This window comes from Stenella coeruleoalba (genome assembly GCF_951394435.1).
Source record: "Stenella coeruleoalba genome assembly, chromosome: 11".
NCBI lineage: Eukaryota > Metazoa > Chordata > Mammalia > Artiodactyla > Delphinidae > Stenella > Stenella coeruleoalba.
This window is the reverse complement of record NC_137157.1, coordinates 87612617-87639263: the sequence shown is the minus strand read 5'-3', so window position 1 is coordinate 87639263 and position 26647 is coordinate 87612617. Positions and strand designations below refer to the sequence as shown.

Sequence of the window (26647 nt, the reverse complement as noted above, 5' to 3'; positions counted from 1 at the left end):
ATTTCCACATGTATGAGGACAGGGAATGTATTTTCTTTGTAATTTCTATCATCTAACATGGTATCTCTTATAAATAGGCAATCAGTACAGGTTTGTTTATTAAATTGAATTGGAAAAATATCAATCTCTGTAGGAGATTTAGAATGAAATAAAATTTCAAAAGTCTATAAGAAACAGTTCAGCCCTAAAAGGAATACCAACTGCTGTTAGCAGATATTTCAAAAATCTGATTTGTGGGCTAAAAACTTTCATTACTTTCTCACTAGGAGCAGCTATGCAGGTGCCCTTCCATCTCATGAGTGAGTTTCTTTAAAGTTTCAACTGCAGTATTTGTAAGATCTAGCATGTTTGTAGAATACATTTCCAGTTACTCACTGAAAAAGAATTTAATCCATTTTATGCCTGCTCATCATCCAACATACTACTTTTCACATAACAGGTAATCAAAAATTGTTAAACATATAAAAAGTTTAGAATATTTTTATCTTTCAAGCTACTCTTCAAAGCTTTTTTCTACATGGTTGTGATAGTAAAACACTGCCTCCATGTTGTTTTGTCATCTGTCACTTAACTTCTGGTAAACACTTTATATGCGAGTGATCATGGACAATGGGCATCTTTAAGAAATGCCATCTGGGACTGATACTAAATGGTTTTCCTAAGAGAAAGTGGCAAAATTGTGGTTGATGAGACATCACAGAAACACAACTTACTTCAAAGAAAGCTTCAATAAGGATTTGTAAATGTATTTACAAAAGACTATTTCTTATGAAAATCAGAAAATCTGCCTCTCTCCTGGGCTAACCAACTTAAAGAAATCCAGATCTTTTAAGACATCAGCAATCCACCATGTGGGCCATTTGGGGAGATGTAATAACTCCCACTGTGCTCATTGCTTTGAGTTACAGAGATTCTAACCCAATTTATTTGATGGAGATATTTCCAGATCACAGCAAATAAGTCACTTAATTTCATTTTCTTTCATGGAGTGACCCCTGCCCATAAACATTTGGTATTGAATCTATCATTTATTACAACTTGAATTTCTCATACCCAGCCATGTGGAGCTGTAATGAGCATTTATGTCTCTATTTTTTCCAAGATACACACAACCTGAAAATATGCAAAATTAAAGGTTTCTTATCTCTTTGTGGTTTTGAGAAGTGGGTTTCAGAAGAACCAATGAAGATTAAACTCAGATGTATTGGTTATAACTACATCGAGAGTGTGTACAAATAAAAATAAACAACATTTTCAAGCACACAAATTCACCTTCAACCCTATTAAAAAATATGTTTCAAAAACTAAGGTAATGGGCTTCCCTGGTGGCGCAGTGGTTGAGAGTCCGCCTGCCGATGCAGGGGACACGGGTTCGTGCCCCGGTCCGGGAAGATTCCACATGCTGCAGAGCGGCTGGGCCCGTGAGCCATGGCCGCTGAGCCTGCGCGTCCGGAGCCTGTGCTCTGCAACGGCAGAGGCCACAACAGTGAGAGGCCCACGTACCACAAAAAAAAAAAAAAAAAAGGTAAAATTTTGCCCACGAAAGTTTTATAATCCTCTCCTTTGCAGACAGGACTTATACCATATCTATATTCACAATGCCTCCACACTGCAGTAAGAAAGTGTTATTCTCACCTCAATAATTTCTATGACCTACCTTCCCTACTTAAATTCAAAACAAATAGTATGGTGGTTACTTAGCATTTCTAAATTGTGGTAAACTCCTTCAGTGCAGAGAGTCTCAACCTTTATTGAACAATAGAATCTCCTGGGGAGATTTAAAAATAAACCCATGTGTTCCCAAAGATTCTAATTTAACTGGTCTGTGGAGGGGCCCAAGCATCGGTATTTTCAGAGCTCCTGAGATGCGTTAAAGCCCAGGAAATTCAGAATCTTTTGCGGAATTTCAAAAGAGGCCTAAATAAATCTTAATCTTAATAAAATTTTATTCCTTAGACTGTTGTCTGAGTAGCCAACCCTGATCCCACTATAAATGATCATTTCAGGTATATCCTTAAAATCAAATAATAGAAGCAAGTTGTGGATGAAAATTCCTTATCATTCTTCCATCCTGTACAAGAAAGACCCTCAGAGCTCAATTAATTCAAATATCTCATTTATATGTGAAGATCTTTATGATGAAGGAAGGTTAAAGGGGCTGGCTAGAGGTCACTGGGCTACTTAGGAATAGAACAAGAACCAGAATGAAGGACTGACTTCTCTCCTCTCCACACGTGTTACTACATCAAGCTGCCTCCCTTCCTGCCCTTATGTGCCATGCCCTGCTCCATGAATGCACTGTGAAAACCTCACTGCCTGTCTCAGCCTTACCTGGGCTCTGCTCCTGGGCATGGAACCTGTTAGACCTATGAGAGTCAGAGTCCCAAAGAGTTTCACAGTATGAGATCTTCTGGAAGTGCTGGTTCCAGAATGCCAAGCCATGGATGTATAGAATCCTATAGCTAAAAATGACAATAATTAATGTATTCAAACCACTTTTTTATTGTCTGAGGAAACAGGGACCCAGAGAGGGTAAACCAACCCATCTGTTCGCCTGGTGCCACAGATTTTGGTTTGGTTTTTCTAGGCATAGGAATTGGTACAATATTGAAATTAAAAGGATCCTTAAGAATAGAAATGCTATATTTATCAGCGTGGTCCTTTTCTAATGACATCTTATTCAAAATCTCCACGTATAAGATCAACGAACAGTCTATGTACATGCTAGATGGGGGGGGGGGGGCAGGGTGGCATTTGAAATTCTGGAGTCAAATCTATTTGCCATCTCCTCAATACCTTTCTAAAGTCTACTCCCCCAACCACAAAGCCATATGAAAACAAATATAAAACTCTTGAAAACCACTGATTTTGTGCAAGAAGCTCAAAGAACTTAAGGTAATTAAGGCTAGTTAATGAAGACAGGGTACAGATGTCCTGATATAATGTCTGGTGTGCTTTCCACTATATGAAACTGTTTCTGGCATGTTTTCCTTTTCCATGTTTTTGTTTGTTTGCTTAATTTTAACTGACTTAATAAACCTTTTCACAGCATTGTAAGCACAGGAAGCTCAGCTTGGTGCCCTGTGATGACCTAGATGGGTGGGATGGGGGGGCAGGGTGGTGGGAGGGAGGTCCAAGAGGGAGGGGATATAGGTATACATATAGCTGATTCACTTCATTGTACAGCAGAAACTAAGACAACATTGTAAAGCAATTATACTCCAATAAAAAAAAAAAAAACTACTGATGAACCCCACCAACTTGGGTATTAATAGTTTCCATTTTCATCCTCTTTCCTGTTGAGACCATCAACACTCTTAGATGCATCCTTTTAACATCTTAATTCCACTAATCATCTTCATTATTCTTGTGTTTTCTATTCACAGAAGTCTATGGAAATTTAGTTCCCATCATGCTTAAAATATCGAAAAAGTTGTTTAGATATAGTCCCTTAGCTAATATAAATTAGCTAATATCCAACACACAGAGAACCCAAAGAATGGTGCCAAACATCCTTTCCCCCAAATTGCCTTAAAGTATGTATTATATCAGCCTCAGTTGGACAGCTAGAAGTTCATTCTCTCTATGCCCTATTGCTTGATACATCATTTCATACACATACTTGAATCAAGAGTTCTGACTTCACTCTTCCCTGTATGCCTCAGGGTTAAGGCCAGGGTGACTGTTGATCCAGACTCCATCAAAGGAGAGAAATGAGTCCCTTCATTTTTGTAGGAATCAGCTTAGGTCATTCAGATTTTCAGAGTGAAATATGGCCAAGACGTATAAATATAGTAAGGCCATAAATATAACTCATTACACAACTTAAATGTGAAGAAAAATGCACTTAATATATCACACTTTTCATCAGGAGCTCCTACCCTGTAACTAATGAGAAGAAAACAACTTTCCATCAATTACAAAAAATAAGTCAATTCAATAATTTAAATAGTCCTTTTAGAATTATGCAGTCTCCCTCCTTCGGATAAAATGCTCAGTCACTCAGATAGCTTCCCGACACCTTCTCTTTCTAAGAGGATATCTGGATACAAAGGATCAGAAAAGAAACAGATTATTTGAACTAGTTACTTAGATATCCAAATCAAAGGCATTTTTAAGCTGGTGGTTATTTGTTATATCTTGTGTAGCTTGTGATTGGTGCTCTCCCAGCTTCACCAGGGCTTACTGACACTCCCTGGGTGACTTGGGCTCTGGCAGGCACCATAGACCCATATGGGACATCCAGCTGACCTCAACTCAGATGGTTCAATCAGATGCCCTTATTACAGAGGCCCTTTGTCCCCACCATGTGACCCCCTTTATGAAAACACCCTCACACAGATATCTTTAGCTGTGCCTAGGCTCCATCTCTTCTGTACAGAAACCAAAGAAGACCCAATAAAGCTAAACACAGGAGTTCCTTTTGCCTGTATGTCACATGGCCCTAAGTTTAAGGTCACTCCACAAGTTGGTACAAGAGCAGTTCAGTAGGTGACTTTCTTCCAGGATCTGAAGCTTGAGGTACAGAATGGAGTCCCCTCTGCCCTCATCATTAGGCTATGCTCGCTTATCTAACACTCCTCCCCATGGGTCTTCCTATAGGCAGAAGAGGGGGAAATTGGGATACCTCTATCTACCATACTCACTCTGTCCCTCTTTCTCTGTCTTCTGCTTCCCACAATCTCAAATTGCCAGAAAGTTGTGGCTTTTTCTTTTGTCACATTCCCCTTCCAATACGCCACATCCTCCCTCCTCACTCCTGTTGATTCTACTGTGGCTAGGAAAATTTTCTGTAAATACTGTGGAGGACATTAACATCTGAGCCCTCCAAACTTAGTGTTAGACCTTCTTTTCGCATTCTGGCTGAAACTAGGCCAAAACTTTCCCCAAGAGGATGGATGCTTCAGACCATTTAGGGCAAGGTTATATGCTCTGAAAAGTAAAAGAGAAAATCACAGTCATAATTTTCTAATCTTTACCTTATTGAGTTAACTTTTAGCTTGCTAATACTGGTCCCTGCTATTGTTATACCAAAAAACAAAACAAAACAAAACAAACTTTCTCCAGATGAGGAGGGAATAGAACAAAGGGGAAAAAAATGACTCAAAATTCATTCTGCTGAAAGAATATTCTTGGGTTGTATAAAGATATCTGCCCAGTAATGTTTAAAATTATAAATGTTTAAAATGTTTAAAATATATCCCTTGGGCAGATACTTTTTAACAATATCTTTAGATATGAAAAATAAAGAAGCCAAGCCTCAGGAAGCCTCAGGATTTAACAACTTTATTTGTTGGATTTTTTTCCTTCATATTTTGCATATTTGTCCGTTAAATGGCAAGGTAGAATTCTATGTTATTTTCAAAGAGGCTTAATTTACTTTAAAGTTCTTTATAAACTTAATTTTATTGACTTTAAGTTCTACAGTTTTAATTTTGTTTGTTTATCAAAGACTGTTCTTACTGATCATGGAACATTTTACCAATAATCTTATTCACATATACAAGCCAGGTCTAGCTTGTTTTTTAATTCCTATAAGCCTCTGTGGATCTGGATGTTACTGAAGCTGTTAAAAGTATCCATGAATTCTTCCTGTCTAAAGTGTTTCCTGTATTCACTCTCATTTACTATGGTAATTTACAGCATAGTTTTAAATATTCAAAATATGAATAATCTTTCTAGTTATGCTTAAAGAATCATTTCCTCTATGAAGTCCCACAATTATTTTGATTCTATAAGTTTAGAGCTCATATCTTTAAAGATGCCCAAGGAATTTAGTCACCCTGGAGCAAAAAAACGTGCTTAAGAAAAAAAAAAAATGTCATGAAGAACCTAGGGGTAAGACAGGAATAAAGACACAGACCTACTAGAGAATGGACGTGAGGATATGGGGAGGGGGAAGGGTAAACTGTGACAAAGCGAAAGAGAGGCATGGACATATATACACTACCAAACGTAAGGCAGATAGCTAGTGGGAAGCAGCCGCATAGCACAGGGAGATCAGCTTGGTGCTTTGTGACTGCCTGGAGGGGTGGGATAGGGAGGGTGGGAGGGAGGGAGACGCAAGAGGGAAGAGATATGGGGATATATGTATATGTATAACTGATTCACTTTGTTATAAAGCAGAAACTAACACACCATTGTAAAGCAATTATACGCCAATAAAGATGTAAAAAAAAAAAAGAGTTAACATCTTTATTGATTTAAGGGAGTCATAACTCTAAGAATATAAATTTGAGATTCCTGGTCCCATCTTGTAATCAACATTGTTGGAAATTAAGAGTAAATGCTACCTGTTAGAAACCATTGTAGAAATAATTTTCTTAGGTGGAAAATAAATGTAGGTGTCTATGGACATAGCCATGCCTACAGTATATTAGAAATGAACCACTAATCAGTACCTAGGCTTGAGGAATATTGTATTTATCTTCTAGCTACTGAATGAAGCTACTGAAATAGCTGATTATGTTTATACTCCAAAAGAAATTTATAGATAATAATAGCTTCCCTTTTGAAGTGACTTCTGCCTGTCCGTATGTGTTGTCTTTTGCAGCAAATCAATTCTCAGGTCTATGTTATTCAGCACAACATTACAGAGTGAGCCTCCCAAAGAACTGATAGCTCCAGGAGTGTGGGATATAAGTCAGCCATCCCCAGTGACCCTGCAGGTAAGTGTCAGGCTATGAGATTAAAGTACACACAGCAAGTGTTGGTTGATAAGTAGCTTGTCGTCAATTACAGAAACAATTTTCTTCCAGGATCACACATTTTAATAGTCTTCTCTTTCTCCAGCCTTCTGGGATTTGTAAAATCTCTATTGCTTTTATTTTGCATTCAGTATTCTCAAAGCACTTTTCTCTCAGCTTACCTAATAGCAATTTCAAGCCATTCTGTGTCAAACACAATCGTGAAGGAGAGGGATGGAGTGCTGCCATGAATCTACTCATTATACGTATTCATTTTTCTTTCCTTTGTCTAAAAACAGTCATTAGTATATATTATTAACTTGGTACCTTATTCACACCTGCCTCTTCATTGTGTCATGTTTCCTTAAAATTTCTTTTGTTGTGTGTTTCCTAAATGACTAGCAATTACCTGGATAGTGGGGGAGAAACTGCAAACAAAAATCCTTTCTTTTTCCTTAAAGGCTCTCTACTTTCTGCTATTTGTAATCATGAATGAAAGGTGGTTAATGATTCCAGGCTTTGGTCCTTTCTACTCAGAGAATTTTTTTCTCACTTTCCTCATTTTTTCATGATTATAAGTGACAAGATTCATCAGATACCTGAAGCATGGACGCTCCCATACATGGCAATGCAGGGAATATGGACTTTCCATCTCCATCGGGAAAACTGGGCAGCATTCTGTAGAACAGGATTTTTCAACCTCAGTACTATTGACATTTTAGCCAGGATAAGTTTGTTGTGGGGACTGTCCTGTGCATTGTAGGATACTTGGCAGCATCCTTGACTTTTACCCACTAGGTGCCAGTAGCACTTCCCCAGTTCTGACAATCAAAAATGCCTCGAAATATTGTTAGATGATCTCTAGGGGTAAATTTGCCTTCAGTGAGGATCACTACACTAGAGGGAACTAGTGCAGTCCGGAGGTACGTAAAATTGCCAGGTTTGGGTTGAGGGGTGTGAGGGACAAAGTTTAGCAAAATGGACAGCAAGATGTTAAAAAACGGTAAAGAAAAATAACACTAATAAAAATGTGGCTTTCACTCTGAAGGATGGAGGATGTCCCCCCCCGCCACCAGACAGTAGCCAAAGATCCACTTCGAATCCATGGACATGATGATAAAAAAGAGTGGTTGTTCAGGGTGGATCTCGGCACAACATCCTGACACTCAGCATTGATGGCTTACTGATTAGCAGATGTTTCCTCGTAACAGGATAGCTACTTTCTTTGAGAGGATGAGTGCATTTCTTATCAGACTATTTCTTGCCAGATCCAAACCACCTGAGCTTAACCAAAATCTTCCAAGTCTGACCATTGCCAGAGCTTTGTGGATATGAATTTATGAGTATCTGGGCCTTTAGCAGCAGTGGTGGGGTGGAGGATGTAAGGGAGACTATCAGATGAGACTCGCCTTGATTCTTCTCAGATGAAGGGAACAGCTGCTTTAGGAACACAGGTCTTGGAAGTGGAATCTGAAGCGAAGTTTCGAGCATTCGACAGCAGCATAGATTTCAAAGCAGAGACCTGGAGCCATGACAGAATTTATCTTACAAAAAAAGGAGAGAGGGCATGGAAATAATTCAACAGTATGCAAAAACATTAAATTATCTGCTTTTACAAAATAATTTCAAATGGTATAGACATAGAGGGAAATGTCTCAGATGTTTTTACTTGATGATGAAATATACAAAATAAAATAGGAGTTACTAAGGTATTAAAGTTAAAAGCCTTAATAACCAGCACCACTCTAATTACACACACCTAAATTTAGAGCAGAATTTTCAACCTAAAGATTATGAGATGGTAAGGAAATTAGAAGCAAGTTGTGCCACCAGTGTTGTTAAGGAGTCAGGGTGGGTCTCAAGGGAAAGAGGTCAGGCTGAGAGTTAGGAAATCTGGAGTCTAGTCTTAGCTCTTTAATAGTAAACTTTATGACTGTGAACAAGTCATTTAACCTTATATTTTCACCTGCGTGCAATGAAAGAACTGTACAGTACTATGCCTGTCCAACTTCTTTCAGGTCTGTACTTTGCTGACTGTCTATATTAGATGGACAATTACTGCCACACTGTTGCCACCACAGTATGATAAGGGATATATGTTACAGAACTTGATTCCTTCAAGTCAGTCTTGTTTTTTTCATGCTGTGCTGCTGATTGGAAGCAGTGGATAGAGTGAAGTAGATCTGAGTTCAGACATGGAGACAAATTGTTATATGATTCCATCAGCCTGTACCTCCCTCAACTTCCTCCCTCTCTCTGTATACAATCTAGTAGAGTGACTCATAATTTAAGCCCTAAGAACAGAGCTGTTTTAGTTAATGTTGCTCTTGTTTTGTTTTATGTTTCTCTACTTACTCATCTTCTCATTCATGTCTAAATTCACTATATTTTGGTTTATTTGTCCTCACCACACTGAACTATTGTCAGGCAACCCGCTAATTTCTAGTTGCCAAATCCAGTGCTTGTTATCGTTCCTCTTCATACTAGCGCTCTCTCTGCAATTTTTGGCACTGTCTCTTCCCCATTACAGAACACTCTTCCCCTCTGTTTCTGGCCTAGGTTTCTCTTCACACTCTCTCTGGTTATTCTTTCTCTGTCTTCTTTCCGGACTCCTCTTCTTCTGCTAGTCCCCACTGTTGCCAGTTCTCAGGGATTCCATCTGCTGCCCTTTGCTATTCTCGGTAGATATATTCTCCCTGAGAGAATTTCATTAAAGCTTTATTGAGATATACTTCACATACCGTACAATCCTCCCATTTAAAGTGTGCAATTCAGTGTTTTCTAGTATTTTCACAGATGTGTGCAACTAATCTCACCAACGTCAACTTTAGAGCATTTTCATTTTTATAAAGAAATCTCATAACTTTTAGCTATCACTTCCTAGTCCCAACTCTAAGCAACTACTAATGTACTTTCTGTCTCTGTAGATTCACCTATTCTGCCCATTTCATATAAATGGAATCATACAATGTGTGTTCTTTTGTGGCTAGATTCTTTTACTTAGCATAATGTTTCAAAATTCATCCACTTTGTAGCATATATCAGTCCTTATTTCTTTTTTATTGTTGAATAATATTACATTATATAGCTATACCACACTTTATCCACTTATTAGTTGATATGCATTTAGATTGTTTCCACCTTTTGGCTATTAAGAATAGTGCTGCTATGAACATTCATATACAAATTTGTGTGTGAACATATGTTTTCATTTATCTTGGGTGTATACCCAGCAGTGGAATAACTGGGTCTCATTCATTCCTAAGGTTTTATTTATAGTATCTTGCAGGTTCACTTCTAAGTCTGTATCTTTAGTTCAGACTCCTTTACACCACAAGCTTCAGACAAATATAAGCACGTGCCTGCCTAGCTTCTCACCTGGATATTCTGTAGACAGCTTCAAAGACAACACATCCCAAACTGAGCTCACCATCCTCTCAGAATGCTTTCACTCCCTGAATTATTTATGTCTGTTCATGCCCCCAGATACACTGAGCTGTTTCACTTGTCTCCTTCTTTCTTGCTACTCATATTCAGTCCACACTATATTTTGCCAACTTATCTCCATGTGTTCCTCATGTCTGTCCTCACAATTCCCCACCTCATCTGCCCTAGTTCAACAGTTCCCTCCTAGGTTACAACGGTTTAGATGTTTTTTTTCTTGGCTTTAGTTTTGTATTCTCTAATGCAAAATCCACAAGTGTGATCCTTCTAAAATGTAAATCTGAACCTGCCACTCTCCCATTTATACTCTTCAAGAACTCAGCGCTACCTAGAGAATTAAGGATGAGCAATACAACGTAGCCCCCTCCACTGTTTCTCTTGCCACTCCTTGACTGACAGTGTTGCTCCAGCAACACTGAAAGAGTTATAGTTTCTGACATGCATTGTCCTGCTTTTACCTTATGTGCATTTATGAATACTATTCCCTGCCTGCAATGTATCTACCGTCTTCCCTTCACCATCTACTGCCCATCTCTCAGGCTTAGTGTCTGTAATTGTTATTCACCTTTTAGGATCCATGGACCCTTCTCTAGGGATCTCTCTCTTACCCCCTCCTCTCTTTCCACTCCAAGCAGGGTTAAGTGCCCTTCCTCTATATTCACATAATAGCCAATAAGATTTTTATCAACACATTTACATTATATTTCTTTCTCAAGAACTTCTTTCCCATTGACTTCTTGATTTTTGAGGACATTGACAGTGTTTTATCCCCAGAATCTAGCATAGCACCAGGAATACAGTATTTGTAAATTACTGATATGTGTCCATACCTCTGATCACTACAATAATCAAACCTACAGATATTTCTAAACTTAGCACTTTGGTCCGCTTGTTGGAATTCTGATAGATACCACTATGTTCAGTTTTTCTTCTTGTGTGAGCAGTCCTTCTCTTTAAACCATAGTTCTTACCTCCTCATTCATGCAAAGTATTTTCCTTTACCTAGCATTTCATTACCTGCTTATCCTTAATTATCAGCAATGTCATGGGGAGGCAACAGTCTTATTATTGGTACCTGGTCCTTAGACCACAGTACAGTTTGTGCGCTAATGTAGCATAGGTTCTTTTCTCTTCACTACTGAACCACTATATGGGTCCCTCTTTTACAGCTCCTTCCTTGAGACTCACAGCAATTGCCATCTAGTTAGTAGGCATCCTTCCCTCCCTTGAACTGCATAGAACTTATGGTCCAATATTTGTGTGCCTTATAATATCCAAACTACATCTACAGTCAGGCTGCATTTCTTTGAACAAACTGAAAGAATCATGGGGGTCTGAGCAAGCCCATGGACACCTTATTGGCATGGTTGTGGATCATGGACACTAGGGACATTCACAGCAGCTCCTTCAAGGAATTCCAAGACATGAAGTCATAGTAGAAACCGTGGTGGCCAAGTGTAAGTGGAAAAGGATGAGGGAGGAAGTAAAGTAAGATGGATAAGTGGAACACAAGAAGCTAATATTCAAATGTTTAAGGAGGTATGAATTAGAAGTTTGGATGACTGAGTCTGAGTATTTGCCTGTACCCCAGAAGAAAGAGCCTCATAATTGTTTTTGCTTGAAAATAGGAGTATATCTTCAACACTTGACAAATAGGTGTCATGGCACATGCAGTGCACACATTAAAAGAATGCTCCTGGAGCATTCCATTAAAAAAAAAGACTGAGGCCAAGGCCAGACTTAGTGGCTCATGACCACAGAAGGAGAAGTGTCACATGTTTGCCATTAATAACTTGAAACACAGCTTTGAGGTGCTATATACATATTGTACCCTATTTTAATTGTTAATGTTTACCTTTTCCTCCTCCATAATGCATAGTACTCAAAAGAATTCTAGGGCAGCAGTTGGCAAACTGTCAGGGCAGGAGGAGCCATGAGCCCGAGCTGCACGCAGCGGCCGCACGGCAAAACAGAAAGCCAGCTGAACAGAGTGCTCAGAGTGGCACTGGCAGCCATGACGCAGGCAACCCGGGCAACCCGGGCGGCCCAAACAGACTCACAGGAAGCCTTCGTGACTCCAACTGCTCCGCGGACTGCAAGCTGTGGCGGCACAGCCCCGCTACAGCCGTCGCAGTCTCTGTGGGGCTAGCAGAAGCCATTTTGCTTTTTCACTTACCACCTCATTTCTACTCTAGTCGCTTGGACAACAAGCCGTGTGACTGACAGGGTCTTGGTGCTCTGGCTAGGTGTCAAGCCTGTGCCTCTAGGTGTGAGAGTCAAGTTCAGGACACTGGTCCACCAGAGACCTCTGCGCTCCACTTAATATCAAACAGCGAGATCTCCATCTCAACGCTAAGACCCAGCTCCACTCAACGACCAGCAAGCTACAGTGATGAACACCCCAAACAACTAGCAAGACAGGAGCACAACCCCATCCACTAGCAGAGAGGCTGCCTAAAATCATAATAAGGTCACAGACACCCCAAAACACACCACTGTATGTGGTCCTGCCCACCAGAAACACAAGATCCAGCCTTATCCATCAGAACACAAGCACCACTCCCCTCCAACAGGAGGCCTACACAACCCGCGGAGGGGCCACAACAGTGAGAGGCCCGCATACCCAAAAAAAAAAACTACAATGAGGTGTCACCTCCCACCAGTCAGAATGGCCATCATCAAAAAATCTACAAACAATAAATGCTGGAGAGGGTGTGGAGAAAAGGGAACCCTCTTGCACTGTTGGTGGGAATGTAAATTGATGCAGCCACTATGGTGAACAGTATGGAGTTTCCTTAAAAAACTAAAAATAGAACTACCATACGACCCAGCAATCCCACTCCTGGGCATATACCCTGAGAAAACCATAATTCAAAAAGAGTCATGCCAAATGTAAAATAGATAGCTAGTGGGAAGCAGCCACATAGCACAGGGGGATCAGCTCAGTGATTTGTGACCACCTAGAGGGATAGGATAGGGAAGATGGCAGGGAGATGCAATAGGGAGTATATATGGGGATATATGTATATGTATAGCTGATTCACTTTGTTATAAAGCAGAAAGTAACACACCATTGTAAAACAATTATACTCCAATAAAGATGTTAAAAAAAAAAAAGAGTTCTTGGGCAAATACGTTAACACATACTTTGGGTGATTTTCTCTTTTGTGAAAAATTAGAACAAGAAACAATTGGGGAAAATCCTAATTTTTTCTATAAGTGGCTCAAGAATCAGTAACTGTTTGCCTTCATAACATATGAAGATATGCAGTTTGTATAGGACCTCATTCATGTATCAGAAATGAAAAAAAATTTTCATAATTGAAATATATCAAAGAATTTATTATGGATTGTTCACAGGGAGCTTCTGTATTCTCATCTACTACTGTATTCTCATCTATTACCTTTAGTTTCTCATCTACCCTGCCTTTACTTAGGACCAACATAAAATTGAATTAGCTCATTAAATACTGTTTCTAGTATTTTTGTTTTATGTGTTTAAAACATTTGGATACATAAAGAGTAAAGTGTAACATGCTAATACTGCAGGCACTTCTCTCCAAGGCATCAAGATTACTCTTTCTGTCAAGAGGCAAAATTTACTATAATATTGCTTTGGTTTAGCACTTCTGTTAGTTCTTTTTTCATGTTGGAATAGTAACTGATAATTATAACAAATTTATACCAAAAACAAATTTTGCAACAAATTGCAAAGGTTACAGAATAAAATTGCTGACTTTTTCAAATAAGAGCCCAAATAGATTAAACTGCATCTCACACTCTACCTTATAATACTCTTCCATTTTCTCTGAGATAACAACCTAAGGTAGTTCAGCAGAGAAAAATAAATTCTTTAGATTTTCTAATATGAAAATGAAAAATAATATATGATACTCCTAAGCAAATATTTTGGGCAGTAAAATATTTAGCTCATTTACATACTTGGAAACTGTATTTTTTTGTTAACTATTATTTTATTTACTAGAATCAAATTATCACTTAAACATGGTTTAGTGGAAAGCATGTTGAGCCAGGAAAAAAGAAGGCCTGCATTCTAGCTCTGTCTATAAAGCTGAACTATAGAGCCACAGCAAAAATATTCTATTTGGTTTTATACTCGTGAAACAGATCTTTACCAGAGAAGATTTCACTATCATGTCCACAGAGTGGTTCACAGATTTCAGATAGTAGAGACCAACATAAAGTAACTCTTTTTATTTTATCAAGTGATTATATGAAAAAAGTATAATTACCATCTATAATTTTCATCATTTAATAATAGAAAGACATTTTAGTAATGAAAATTGGAAAGGATGTAATTTCAGCACTAAACAAAAATGTAACATTTAACTGTATGAAAAGTTCATATGTTATTATTTTTCTCATTTTTTCTAAGATAATGTTACAGTCTACTAATTTATATACCATTTATATAAATAATTGAGGATTTGCCAAATATCATGTATATTTAAACACCAAGTCCAAACTGTAATGATTCTTTTAAAATTATTTTTAAATAATAAAAAGCACAGAAAATATAGAGTATTTATTTTACTTTCGTTTCTATAAATCTAAGATAGAAATCATTACATTAAAAATGCATTTTACAGGTGTTTGATACATGGCAAACCATTTTATTTATTTCAGATTGATTTTCCATCTACTGAGTGGGAATATATGAAACTTGATTCTGAAGAGAATAGAAGTGATCTTGAAGAACCACCAAAAGAATGTTTAAAACATATTGCCAGACTTTCACAGAAACAGTCTCCCTTACTGTAAGTGACCCAGTTCTTGGGAGGGAATTTTGCCTGCTGTTCATGATACCAGCAGTCATACTAGAAGCACTCATATCTTTCAAGAGTGAGCCTTCTTTCCCACGTAACTCCTTTCATTTCCTAAAATCATGCCTGTTGGATGATCAACTGATGTTTAGGAAATAAATTAGTAATTTTTCATGGTTTTTTAAAGATTTTTTTTCCCCTTGGGGCATTTAGTAACTTTGTTTGGTCAAAGGAAAAATAAAAGGATTGGAGATCATTCAGTTCAAAACAACAAAGCAGAGACTGATACAGATCAGCATTTAACAGTGATAAAACATTGCTCAGTCCTTCAAGTAGGACAGGAAAATGTCCTACTAAACAGGAAAATGCAAAATTTAATTATAATGGCAGATTAAAAAAGAACAGAAATAGATCATGTTTTAATAGCACTAAATTAGTAACTAAGGAATACTTAAATTTTGTCAAACAGTAATTCTCTGGGGAAAAAAAAAAGACCAGGAAGAATTATAAGAGAATACTAATTCTCTCTTTGTAATTACTATTTGACTTTAATATTTGGTAATATCTAAGCCACAGCTTATGGTGCTCATTACTAACATGGAAAAAGCATAAAACTAAGAAAGCAACTCTGTGTGTGTGTGTGTGTGTGTGTGTGTGTGTGTGTGTGTGTGTATATATATATACACATGCATATATTTGTGGTGATATACATATATAACATAATAAAGCATTTTATTCCAAGAATAAGAAATTATTTAAAGGTTTTGAATGGGGTAGTCATGTGATCTGAATAATCGTTTTGAGTGATTCTTTTGACTACAAGTTGAAGAATGGATTGGAGAGGAAGTAAGTGGAAGCAAGCAGTACAGCAGAGTAGCTTATGTAATATTTTAGTCAGGAGGTCGTGGTCACTAGAACTAGGGAGATGGCAGTGGACACTGGGAATAATGGCTAGATTTGAAGCATATTTGGAAGTTGAGAAGACATGACTTCATGATTATTAGTAAATAGGAGTTAAGTCAATTAAAAAACCAAAGAATCAAGTTAAGTCAATGGAGAATCTAAGGTTTTTGAATTGATGAACTGGGCAGATGTTAGAGTCATTTTCTAGAGGAGGAATAAGTTTGAGACCGTCCAGACTGAGGTGTTGAATGTGATCAAGCATTCCATTTTGGGTAATCTTGTTACTCCCCTGATCTCTAATTTCAACTTGTCTTACTCTTTTCCTCATTCACTTCAAGCCAGTGACATCAGTTTGCTTCACATACTTCACATGTGCTATATTCCCTCTCCCATCTCAAGGCCTTCTTATTTGGTGTTTCCTCTACATGAAATACTCCTTCCTAGTTCTTCACATGACTGAATCATCTCACCCTATAGGTCTTCACTTAATTGTGATCTTCTCAAAGAGCCCTTCTTTGATCACCCTACCTAATGAAGTTTTACTCTCTTTGCAATCTATCTTACTACCTTTTATGTTATCACACTTAGCAGAATCTATTATCATCTTGTTTATTAATGTGTTTTTTTCTTATTAGCTTGTAAGAACTGAGAGAACAAGGATCCTATCTGTCTTGTTTATCACTACATTTCCAGTGTTCTACACTGTGCCTGATAAATAATATGTGTAAAATAAATGTTATAATGAATAAAGTTCCTTTGCATAGAATTTGGTATAAAAATTACCTTAAGGATTGAAAATGTTTAAAGACTCTTATACTAGACTATTGTCATCTTAACTAGGTGAAGCGTCTTTTTATACTCCTTAATCAAAAATATAAAACCTTGCATTTAACAAGTGTGTCACATATCAGAGGCTAATATATTTGTAATGAGAGATTTTTAATATATAAAAAGATACTATACTTTGAAATTTTAAAATATTCAAACAAAAAATATCAAAACCAACAAATAATAAGCACAGTAACTGCCTTTAAATATTAAAGGTTTGTGTTTTTAAATTAACCCCAGTGATTTCTAACTGGTTTTATACTTCAGTTTCTATTTAAGAGAATAACTTATACTATAAAATAAGTAACATTTTCCTCTGTTTCACCCACTCAAATACAATTATCAGTGCTCAGTAGAGTACAATTTCATTCTGGACTGTGAAAACAGATGGAGACCAGCCTTCAATGTGATAAAACTTGTGTTAGAAACAGATTAAATTCATTTTCAAAATACCACATTTTATCATTTAGTTGGTGACTTAATTATTCCTTCTTTCAAATTGATCAAATGTAATCAGTCAGAAAGTTCAGACTCAATGAAATTCAATGAAAATGTACCTATGATATTTGTAAAAATAAGAAAAACACCTTCTTGATGACAGCTAAAAGAATATGTCAGATATAAAGAAAATCCTGGAACATAAGGTATAAAATAATTTGGTATGAAAGAAATTATGCTTCCACTTCTAGCCATGAAGATTACCTATTACTAGACTAATCCTCCTGAATTAAAGAAATATGACACAAGAAAAATACATATGAAACAACTGCTCTCAGAAATTGAACAGACAGGCCTTAAGGTGAACGCATGAATAAAGTGACTTTCAGCCCAGAGGCATTTTCTGTACCATAGATCTGGGAGGTATAATTAAAGAAGAGCATGCAGGTCTTGCTGAGATTTAAAAAAAAAAGACAGAGATCGGAGTTTATTGATGCTGAGGCAGCTGGAATTTGCAGAGCATAATAGTAGAGAAAAGGAAGATGTACAGGTTAGGAGCTACAGAAATATTGGTGTCCCCTTATATATTTAGCTGAGTACTAAGCTACTCTTGAGCAGATAGAGATTTCGTAGGGATTGCTAAAGAACTGCTACAGGGAGATGTGAAATAAATGTAGATTCTAGAGGTTGCCCAATGCTGGGACACATAGAAATTCTGACTAGTAATAATAGAGAAAGATCACCACACCCCAGCATTCAATAAAGAAATCAGAAAGATGCATATTAGGAGTAAGTGTGCTCTAGCCCAAGATTAAGGAGTATACTTGGTCTAGCCTAACAAATCGTAAAAACAAGCCTCAAAAGGATCAAGCTGCTCTGCTAGTAATTAAACAGACTACTAAAAAAATTGAAACATTCAACACTCAAAAGATAGCAAAATGCAGAATTTTAAAGGTTTAGTGTACAATCAATAATTGCTAGACATAGGAAGAGTTAGGAATATATAACCATAGTCCAAGATGGGGCAAAGCAGTTTACAGAAACAGATCCAAATATTTTACAACTATTATAAAGACTTTTATGGATTTAAATAAAAAGATATGTATGAGTGAACAAATGAAGTCTCAGTAGAAAAATGGAAATTTAGGAACTGAAAAACAATATCTAAATTTTTTTAAAAATCACTGGAAAAGCTTAATAGATTGCATAATGAAGAAAAAAAGAACAGTGATCTTGAAGAATGGGCCATAGAAATTATCCATGTTGAAGTACAGAAAGAACAAAACCTGAAAATAGTGATAGAGCCTTGTGACCTATGGGGCAATATCAGGTAATATAATATGTGTGTATTGGACACACAGGAGAGAAGAGAGGGATTGAAGTAAAAAAAAAAAAAAAAAAAAACTGAAAGAAGTAATAGCCAAAATTTTACAAGTTTGATTTAAAAAAAAATCAACCCACAGATATAAGAAGCTTAGCAAATCCCAAGCATGTGTGCATGTGCACACACACACACCACCTTAGCACATTATAGTCAAATTTCTGAAAACTAAAGATAAAGATACATTTTTTTCTAACACATTAGAGAAAATCAACAAATTGCATCCATGGGAACAACTATAATTCAGCAGATTACTCATTAACTGAGGATTTCTCATTAGAAGCAATGGAAGCCAAAAGACATTATAACATTATCTTGCATTTTGAAAGGGGAAAAGAAAATACATCAACTTAAAATTCTATAACCAGTAAAATTACATTTCAAAAATTAAGGCAAAATTAAAACATTTTCAACTAAGCACAGCTGAGTTAGTTATAAGCTCATCTGTACTATAAGAAATCTTAAAGAAAATATTTCATGCTAAAAGAAGTGGTAAGTAGATGGACACTCAAATCTACAAGAATAAATGAAAAGCACCACAAAGGGAAAATAGGTAGATAATAAAAACACACATTTTTTACACATTTATTAATTTATTAAAAAAAATAATTGTTTAAACAAAAATCACAATATACAGCTGGGTTTGCAATATATGAAAGTAAAATGTGTAACAACTACAATAAGAATGAGAAATAGAAAAATAAAAGCATAGTTTTCTAAGATTCTTATACATAAGGTAGTGTAACATTAATTGTGGTTGGCTGTGATATGCTAAAAAAGAATATTATAATCTTGAAAGAAAGCACACCCCCCAAATTTTAAGAGTACATTTAAAAGTCAAAAAGATGACAAAAATTAAATTTAAAAAAATCCAAAAGAAAGCAGGAGAAAAGGAGAAATAGTTTGGACAAAAAAATTAATAACAATATGGTTGATTTAAGCCCAATCATGTCAATATTCTGTTAAATATAAATTAATAAAAACCCCAATTAAAAGGCAGAAATTGTTAGCCTACATTACAAAAGTAATATTCAACTTTATGCTGTTTACAGGCATATATTTTAAAATAAGAATTCAGCTTGATTATAGTTAAAAGAATGGAAAAAGATATACAAGGAAAATCATACCATCTTGAAATATTTGGAAAAAAATTTTGACAAAATTCAACACCCATTCATGATAAAAACTCACAAAACAAGGAGTAGAATGGAACTTCCTCAGACTTCAACTCCTGAGTTGAATCTAGATCTATGGAAAAATCTAGAGTTAACCTCGTATTAAGTGGTGCAAGAATGAGTGCTTTCCCCCTGAACTGGGAACAAAGCAAAGATATTTGTCTAAATATTCCTCTTCAGTGTTGTACTAGAAATCCTAGCCAGTGCACTATGGCAAGATAAATAAGTGTTAAATGTATAGAAGTTGGAAAGAAAGAAATAAAACTTACTCTATTTTCATATGAGTGATTATGTAAGATCATAGCATTTGAGGTTAATGTGCAAAATGCAATTGTATTCCAGTAAAAAATAGAAAATAAATTTTATTTTTCAAAATTCTATTTACAATATCAACATCTCTACATTAAAAAGTACAAAACTTTGCTAAGAGAAATTAAAGAAAATCTCAGTAAATGGAAGGATATATCATGTCATTGATGAAAATAACCCCTTTTGTTAAGATGACTGTTCTAGTCCTCCCCAAATTAGTGATAAAGATACAATTATACACCCGTTAGAATGTATAATTTCTTTTCAAATGATCAGTATGCTTTTAATTACACTCTGAAGACTTGGATAATTTTTTTTTTTTTTTTGCGGTACGCGGGCCTCTCACTGTTGTGGCCTCTCCCGTTGCGGAGCACAGGCTCCGGACGTGCAGTCTCAGCGGCCATCTCCGCGGCATGTGGGATCTTCCCGGACCGGGGCACGAACCCGTGTCCCCTGCATCAGCAGGCGGACTCTCAACCACTGCGCCAGCAGGGAAGCCCGGATAATATTTTTAAATGGGCAAAAATCAAGTGTGGGCAAGAATGCCGTACAGTTGGTTCTATCATACCCTACACATGATAATGTGAAATATTACAACTACTTCAGAGAATAGTTTGACAGTTTCTTCAAAAGTTAAACAAAAATGTGACATACAACCAACTCATTCCCCTCCTTGGTACTTTCTAGGGGAAATGAAAAATACACCCATATGAACACATGCACACAAATGTTCTCAGCAGCTTTATTCATAATATCCCCAAACAGGAAACAACACAGATGTCCATCAAATATGAAAAAGGATAAGCAAATTGTGATATATTCATACAAAGGAAGAGTACTCATTAATTAAAAGGAATAATCTACTGATACACTCAACAATATGGGTAATTTAAAAAACATTATACTCAGTGAAAGAAGCTATAACTAAAAGAATATTTACTCTATGATTCCATTTATATGAAGTTTGAAAATAGTCTAAAGTGAAAGAAATCATACTAGTGCTTGCCTTTGGTGGCATAAGAAAACTTTTATATCTTGAAAAGTGTGTAGTTTTTACTTGACGTATGCATTTGGCAAAATTTAATTAACTGAAGCCATGCATTCTCTTTTATGTAAATTATGCTTCAATAAAAGAAGGTAAAAGAGAAAAAATCACTGTTCAATATTGAAAAAATGAATTCAGTTAGGAAAATATAACTTGTTTTAATACCATAGAAATAAGTTGGTTATGGAATTTTTTCTTCCAGGGCTTTCTGGTGAGGAAGGTAGTGACAAAACAGAAAAGGAGACTAAATGTACCTCAAAAATCATCCTCTATAACCCAGTTCTTTCACTTTGCGGATGAAGATGGCTTCAGAAGAAATTGTAGAGAAATATTGATATTTAAAGTCTTTCAATAATTCTTATTATCCTGCTTGGGAGTTTTAGTTAATTTAAGCTGAGCAACAGAGTATCAGTTTGGAGGAGACAGTGTTGAAAAGCTGTCATTGTTATGTGAGAAATGCTGTCCTTCAGCTGAACCATGGTCTTGAATGCTTTTGCTGGAGTGTAAGCAAAACATGGTAAACTGTCAGTGAATCAATGGCCCTTGTCCTAGACTTAAATCTTCTGTTGGGACCACTCTCCAGAGGGGAACACTTGAGCACTTAAGGAAGTCCTATTCACTGGCATTTTAACCCCAAACTTCCAGCAAACTCAGAATTTAAAGCCAGAATCCAGGGATAAATTGAGATCTTTGTTTTTGGAGTTCAGGGCAAAAAGTTTTCTGAACTCTGATTGAAACTTACTTTGAAATGAAGGAATATGGTCTTCAAAATAGGCCATTTCTCCACAGGCCCACTTGGGTCTAAGTTAATTTATAAAGAATGTAAGAAAGTAAATGGTTAAGCAACTTTGTTCTAAGTAGTACATGTTGCAGGATTCAGATAAACTTGGTCTGCCTTAAAAGAGACAGAAACTCTGCCAACCAAAATGACTTTTTTAAAAAAGTGGCAAGCATAAGAGTGAGGAAAAATAAATGTGAATTATCTGAACTGAAGTTTATTTCATTTTACTTTTCTATAAAAAAATAAATTTAGTGGGAAATAAGTTGATAAAATAACCTATCAAACTGTCCCCAAAAGATAAAGGACTTGTTTTCCAAAATAAACTAAAATAAAAGTCCAAGAACTAGACTAACATTTTGTACTGTGTATTTACAGCAAACATTTGTTAGTGTAGCAAACTCCAGTAAATTATAGTTTCCAATCTGGTTTTGCAGACTCTCTGAGGAAAAGAGAAGATACTTATGGTTTTATCGCCTCTACTGCAATAATGAAAATTGCTCCCTTCCTTTGGTCCTGGGTAGTGCCCCTGGATGGGATGAAACAACTGTTTCGGAAATGCATACCATTTTGAGAAGATGGAAATTTTCTCACCCTTTGGAGGCACTTGGACTTTTGACTTCCAGGTAAGAATTGCATGACAGGCATGACATTACTAATGAGAAAAATTTGAAGAGAAAAGCTGTAGGACTATATGATTAATTCAATAGCAATTCCGTTTGTTTCCAATTTCAGTAGCTATGAATATTAAATTTAGATAAATGTAAACTATGAATATAAATTTTAAACTAAACTATAATTGTGTCTTCTGTACTAAACTTGAAGTATAATTAATGGCCATAGTATCCTAAATGGAGAGTCTACTTGCTGTTACAGAAATAACAACAAAAAAAATTGAATAGGGAAAAATAAAATTCTCTACTTGTCCCCCTCTCAAAAGAAAAGAGTTCTTAAAAATTAAAACAATATCTTTTACTACTGAAACATGCAAAGCCTGGCAAAATACCCTGCTTACAGTAGGTTTTCAGTTAATAAGCCAATGATGATGACAAGAATAAAAGGAAAAGCTATCCCTTAAATATTCTTCAGATCTTCCCTCAGAATAAAATGCATGGGGGTAGGGGATCTGGTGGGGCAATGACGTCATCTTCTAGTTAAGGAGAAGCATGAGGGAACAAGTGTGGTGTCTGGCTCTGGTTTGGGGAAGCAGCTCTTCCTTGGCTTCTGTTTCATATTCAAAGCCAAGAAGAGATATTTTAAGTCTGTCTTGATGGCATCAGCTCACTGATGCCATGAAGAAAGTCTGCAATCTCTAGAGTCAGAGAAGAATTGTGACACCCAGTTCTATTCTAAATTCTCTCTCAAGATCCTGATGAAGGAGAAAGGAGGGAGAGAAAGTGACACAAAGGACTTTTCAAAGGATTAATTTAGGTTTATTTTAAAATGTGTGTCTTTTATAAAACTTCTAGCATGGGAAAGGGAGAGAAAGTGTTTTCTTTTTCTATTATTTGTAAGCGTTAATAGGTTCCGCTCAATCTTCCAAGCTCAAAATTTACAAATTATCGGGCTTCTCTGGTGGCGCAGTGGTTGAGAGTCCGCCTGCCGATGCAGGGGACACGGGCTCGTGCCCCGATCCGGGAGGATCCCACATGCCGCGGAGCGGCTAGGCCCGTGAGCCATGGCCACTGAGCCTGCGCGTCCGGAGCCTGTGCTCCGCAACGGGAGACGCCACAACAGTGAGAGGCCCGCGTACCACAAAAAGAAAAAAATAAAAAATTACAAATTATCTTAAAATCCTACATGTTTTGTGCCTCTCACATTGAATATTTTTTTCAGTTTTCTGATGTCTTCCATTAATTACTGCATGCCCAGATGCCCACTCTTCCTTGATAGATAGATAGATAGATAGATAAATAGATAGATAGACAGACAGATAGATAGATATAGAATTTTTCTTTTAGTTGAGCTTGCAGCTTTTCCCCTTTTTATAAGGCTTCTTATAGGTGGATCCTTCCTTGATCTTGCCAAGTAAAATTGATCACATCTTCCTAGTACAGTGCTTTGTTTCTTTATGAATTACATTTTATTGTAATGTGTTTACATGCAACATGTGAAACATGTAATTTGCCCATATTGGACTGAGAGCTAGTTAAGGCAAAACAGTTCATCATAGTGTTTCTGTTTCTCAAGGGCTTAATAATACCTGGGACATAGTAATTACTCAATATTGACTCAGTCACTCTCAAAAATACATTATGATTATTTATACTACTTTATTTTAATATTTAAATTATATTATTTGAGGGAATCATCAATTATCTTTATTTCCTACATCTCCTTGTACAGGTGAATGAATTAATGAAATAATGCTATGATAAGAAAATCAATTAACAATTGATTGGTTTCATTGGAATTATTTACAGTTCATACTTGTGTTTTAAGAACTTTCTGGAAAAAAATAAGTTCTCATTTCCACCTTACTCCTAACATCTTTTTCTGATTTAGATAGATAAGAATAGCCAATATCTACAAAAATTTTTTGCTAAATTCTAGTTGTTTTTGGCTCAAGTAAGTCTTAGAATATTAGCACAATTATTATTTTGTCATTCCTGAACTGATTAGCTCATAGAAATTTGGCTCAAAATGTGAAGGTTAAAAAAAAAAAGTGAAGGTAACAATTCACAGAGTAAGAGAAGATTTAGCAAATCATATATCCAATAAGGGAATTGTATTCAGAATATATAAATACTCTTACAACTCAATAACAAAACAATAACCCAATTTTTAAATGGTCAGAGGAGGACTTCCCTGGTGGTCCAGTGACTAAGACTCCCACTCCCAATGCAGGGAGCCCGGGTTCGATCCCTGGTCAGGGAACTAGATTCCACATGCCGCAACTAAGAGTTTGCATGCCATAACTAAAACATCCCGCGTGCCGCAACAAAGATCCCGCACATGGCAATGAAGATCCCATGTGCTGCAACTAAGACCAGGCGCAGCCAAATAAATAAATATTTTTTTAAATAAATAAATAGTCAGAGGATCCAACATTTCTCCAAAGAATATATACAAATGCCCAGTAAGCACATGAAAAGATGCTCAACATCATTAACCACTAGGGAAATATAAATGAAAACCACAATGAGATACCACTTTACACTAACTAGGATAGCTATAATCAAAAAGACAATAAGCATTGGCAAGGATGTGAAGAAATTGCAAATCTCATATATTGCTCAAGGGAATGTAAAATGGGGCAGCCACTTTGGAAAACAATTTGTCAGTTTGTTAAATATTAAACATCAAGTTACCATATGACCCAACAATTCCACTCCTAGTTAATACTCAAGATAAATAAAAAGCAGGTTCACTCAAAAACTCCTACATGAATGTTCAGACCAGCATTATTTATAATAGCCAAAAAGTAGAAACAACTCAAATGGCCATCAGCTAATGAATGGATAGATAAAATGTGGTCTATCCATGCAATGTAGCAGTATTCAATAATAAGAAAGAACGAATATTAACATATGTTACAACATGAATGAACCTTGAAAACATGCTAAGCAAAAGAAGCTAGTCACAAAAGACCACATATTGTATGATCCATATATGAGATGCCCAGAATAGGCAAATGGATAGAGACAGAAAGTAGATTAGAGATCACCTAGGGCTAGAGGAGAGGGAAAATAGGGAACGAGTGCCAATGGATATGAGGTTTCTTTTTGTGATATGGTTCCACAACTCTAGAAACATGCTAAAAATCATTACATTGTACACTCTGAGTGAATTGTATGGTATTTATATCTCTATAAAACTATTAAAAATATTTAAAGAGTAGTTGTAAAGGTAAAAACTATGACTATATCTCTAAAGCATAATTTTCTTATGGGACAACTTTCTAAAGTTTCTAAAGCATTAACTGGTGGTTTTTTTTGAGGGGGGGTAACTTATTATTGTTTTATTAAAATGTACCTTGGTCTATTTTAAAGACATTTAAATTTGTTAACTAATATTTTTTGTTAAGTTCATGTAATATTTCTTACAAAAATCTTTGTCAGAATGAAGCCTGTAATACTGATTAGTTTTCTTGCTTATAAAATAAGAGGATTCACTAGATGGACTTCAATATTCTGATTTCTGATAACTAAGCGTAATTCTGTTTATAGGAGCCTTCTCTACTTAAAGAGATGCTGAACATCTATTTGATTCACTTAATGTTTTAAATATAAAGATCAGATTTTTACTTAGTGCTCCTTAATACGACCTCGTTTTATTATCTACAATAACCTTAAGGCAAATACTATTATTATTTCAATTTTACCATTGAGGAAACTGAGGCTTACTGGGGTTAAGTTGCCCAACTGATATTAGTAAGTTAAGGAGCTAGAGTTAAATCCAGAGATTTGGAGCTTGCAGTCTTAACACTATGACTTACAGCCTTCCTACATAAATACATACTATTTGTTTACATACTAAATATGTAAATAAAACTATCCTAAAGTAGTTTGATTATAGTAAATAGCAGTACTTACTGTCTTACGCTTGGATGTTTCTACTTCACTGTGTAATTGCTTTTTTTCTGAATAACCAGATTTTTAGAGGTTATAGGGACTGGTTTCAAAGTAGAGAGCTGTTTATTAAGCGTCATTCAGGGAACTTAGTAGAAACTGGATTTATTTACACATTGAACAGTTCCTTATCATGCATCAAAACAGGTCACTGAAAAGGTTGGAGTATTTCCATTGTACTTATCCTATGACTCCCACTCTCAGTTTAACTGAACTATTAAAAAACTTGAGGACAAACTGTTTCCAGAAATGAACCTTTCAACTTCTCTAAATTCAAAAGCTGACTTCTCTGAGAACAAACAGTT

General features: G+C 36.2%; 1 protein-coding gene across 1 annotated transcript in view; it reads left to right on the top strand.

The window, feature by feature from the left end:
- Positions 1–26647, top strand: part of PIK3C2G (phosphatidylinositol-4-phosphate 3-kinase catalytic subunit type 2 gamma) — a 390888-nt gene that overhangs the window by 134901 nt on the left and 229340 nt on the right. Inside the window, exons 14-16 of the mRNA XM_079938052.1 lie at positions 6554–6668; positions 14778–14908; positions 22209–22397. Coding sequence (XP_079794178.1) covers positions 6554–6668; positions 14778–14908; positions 22209–22397 — 435 coding nt within the window. The remainder of the gene's footprint in view (positions 1–6553; positions 6669–14777; positions 14909–22208; positions 22398–26647) is intronic.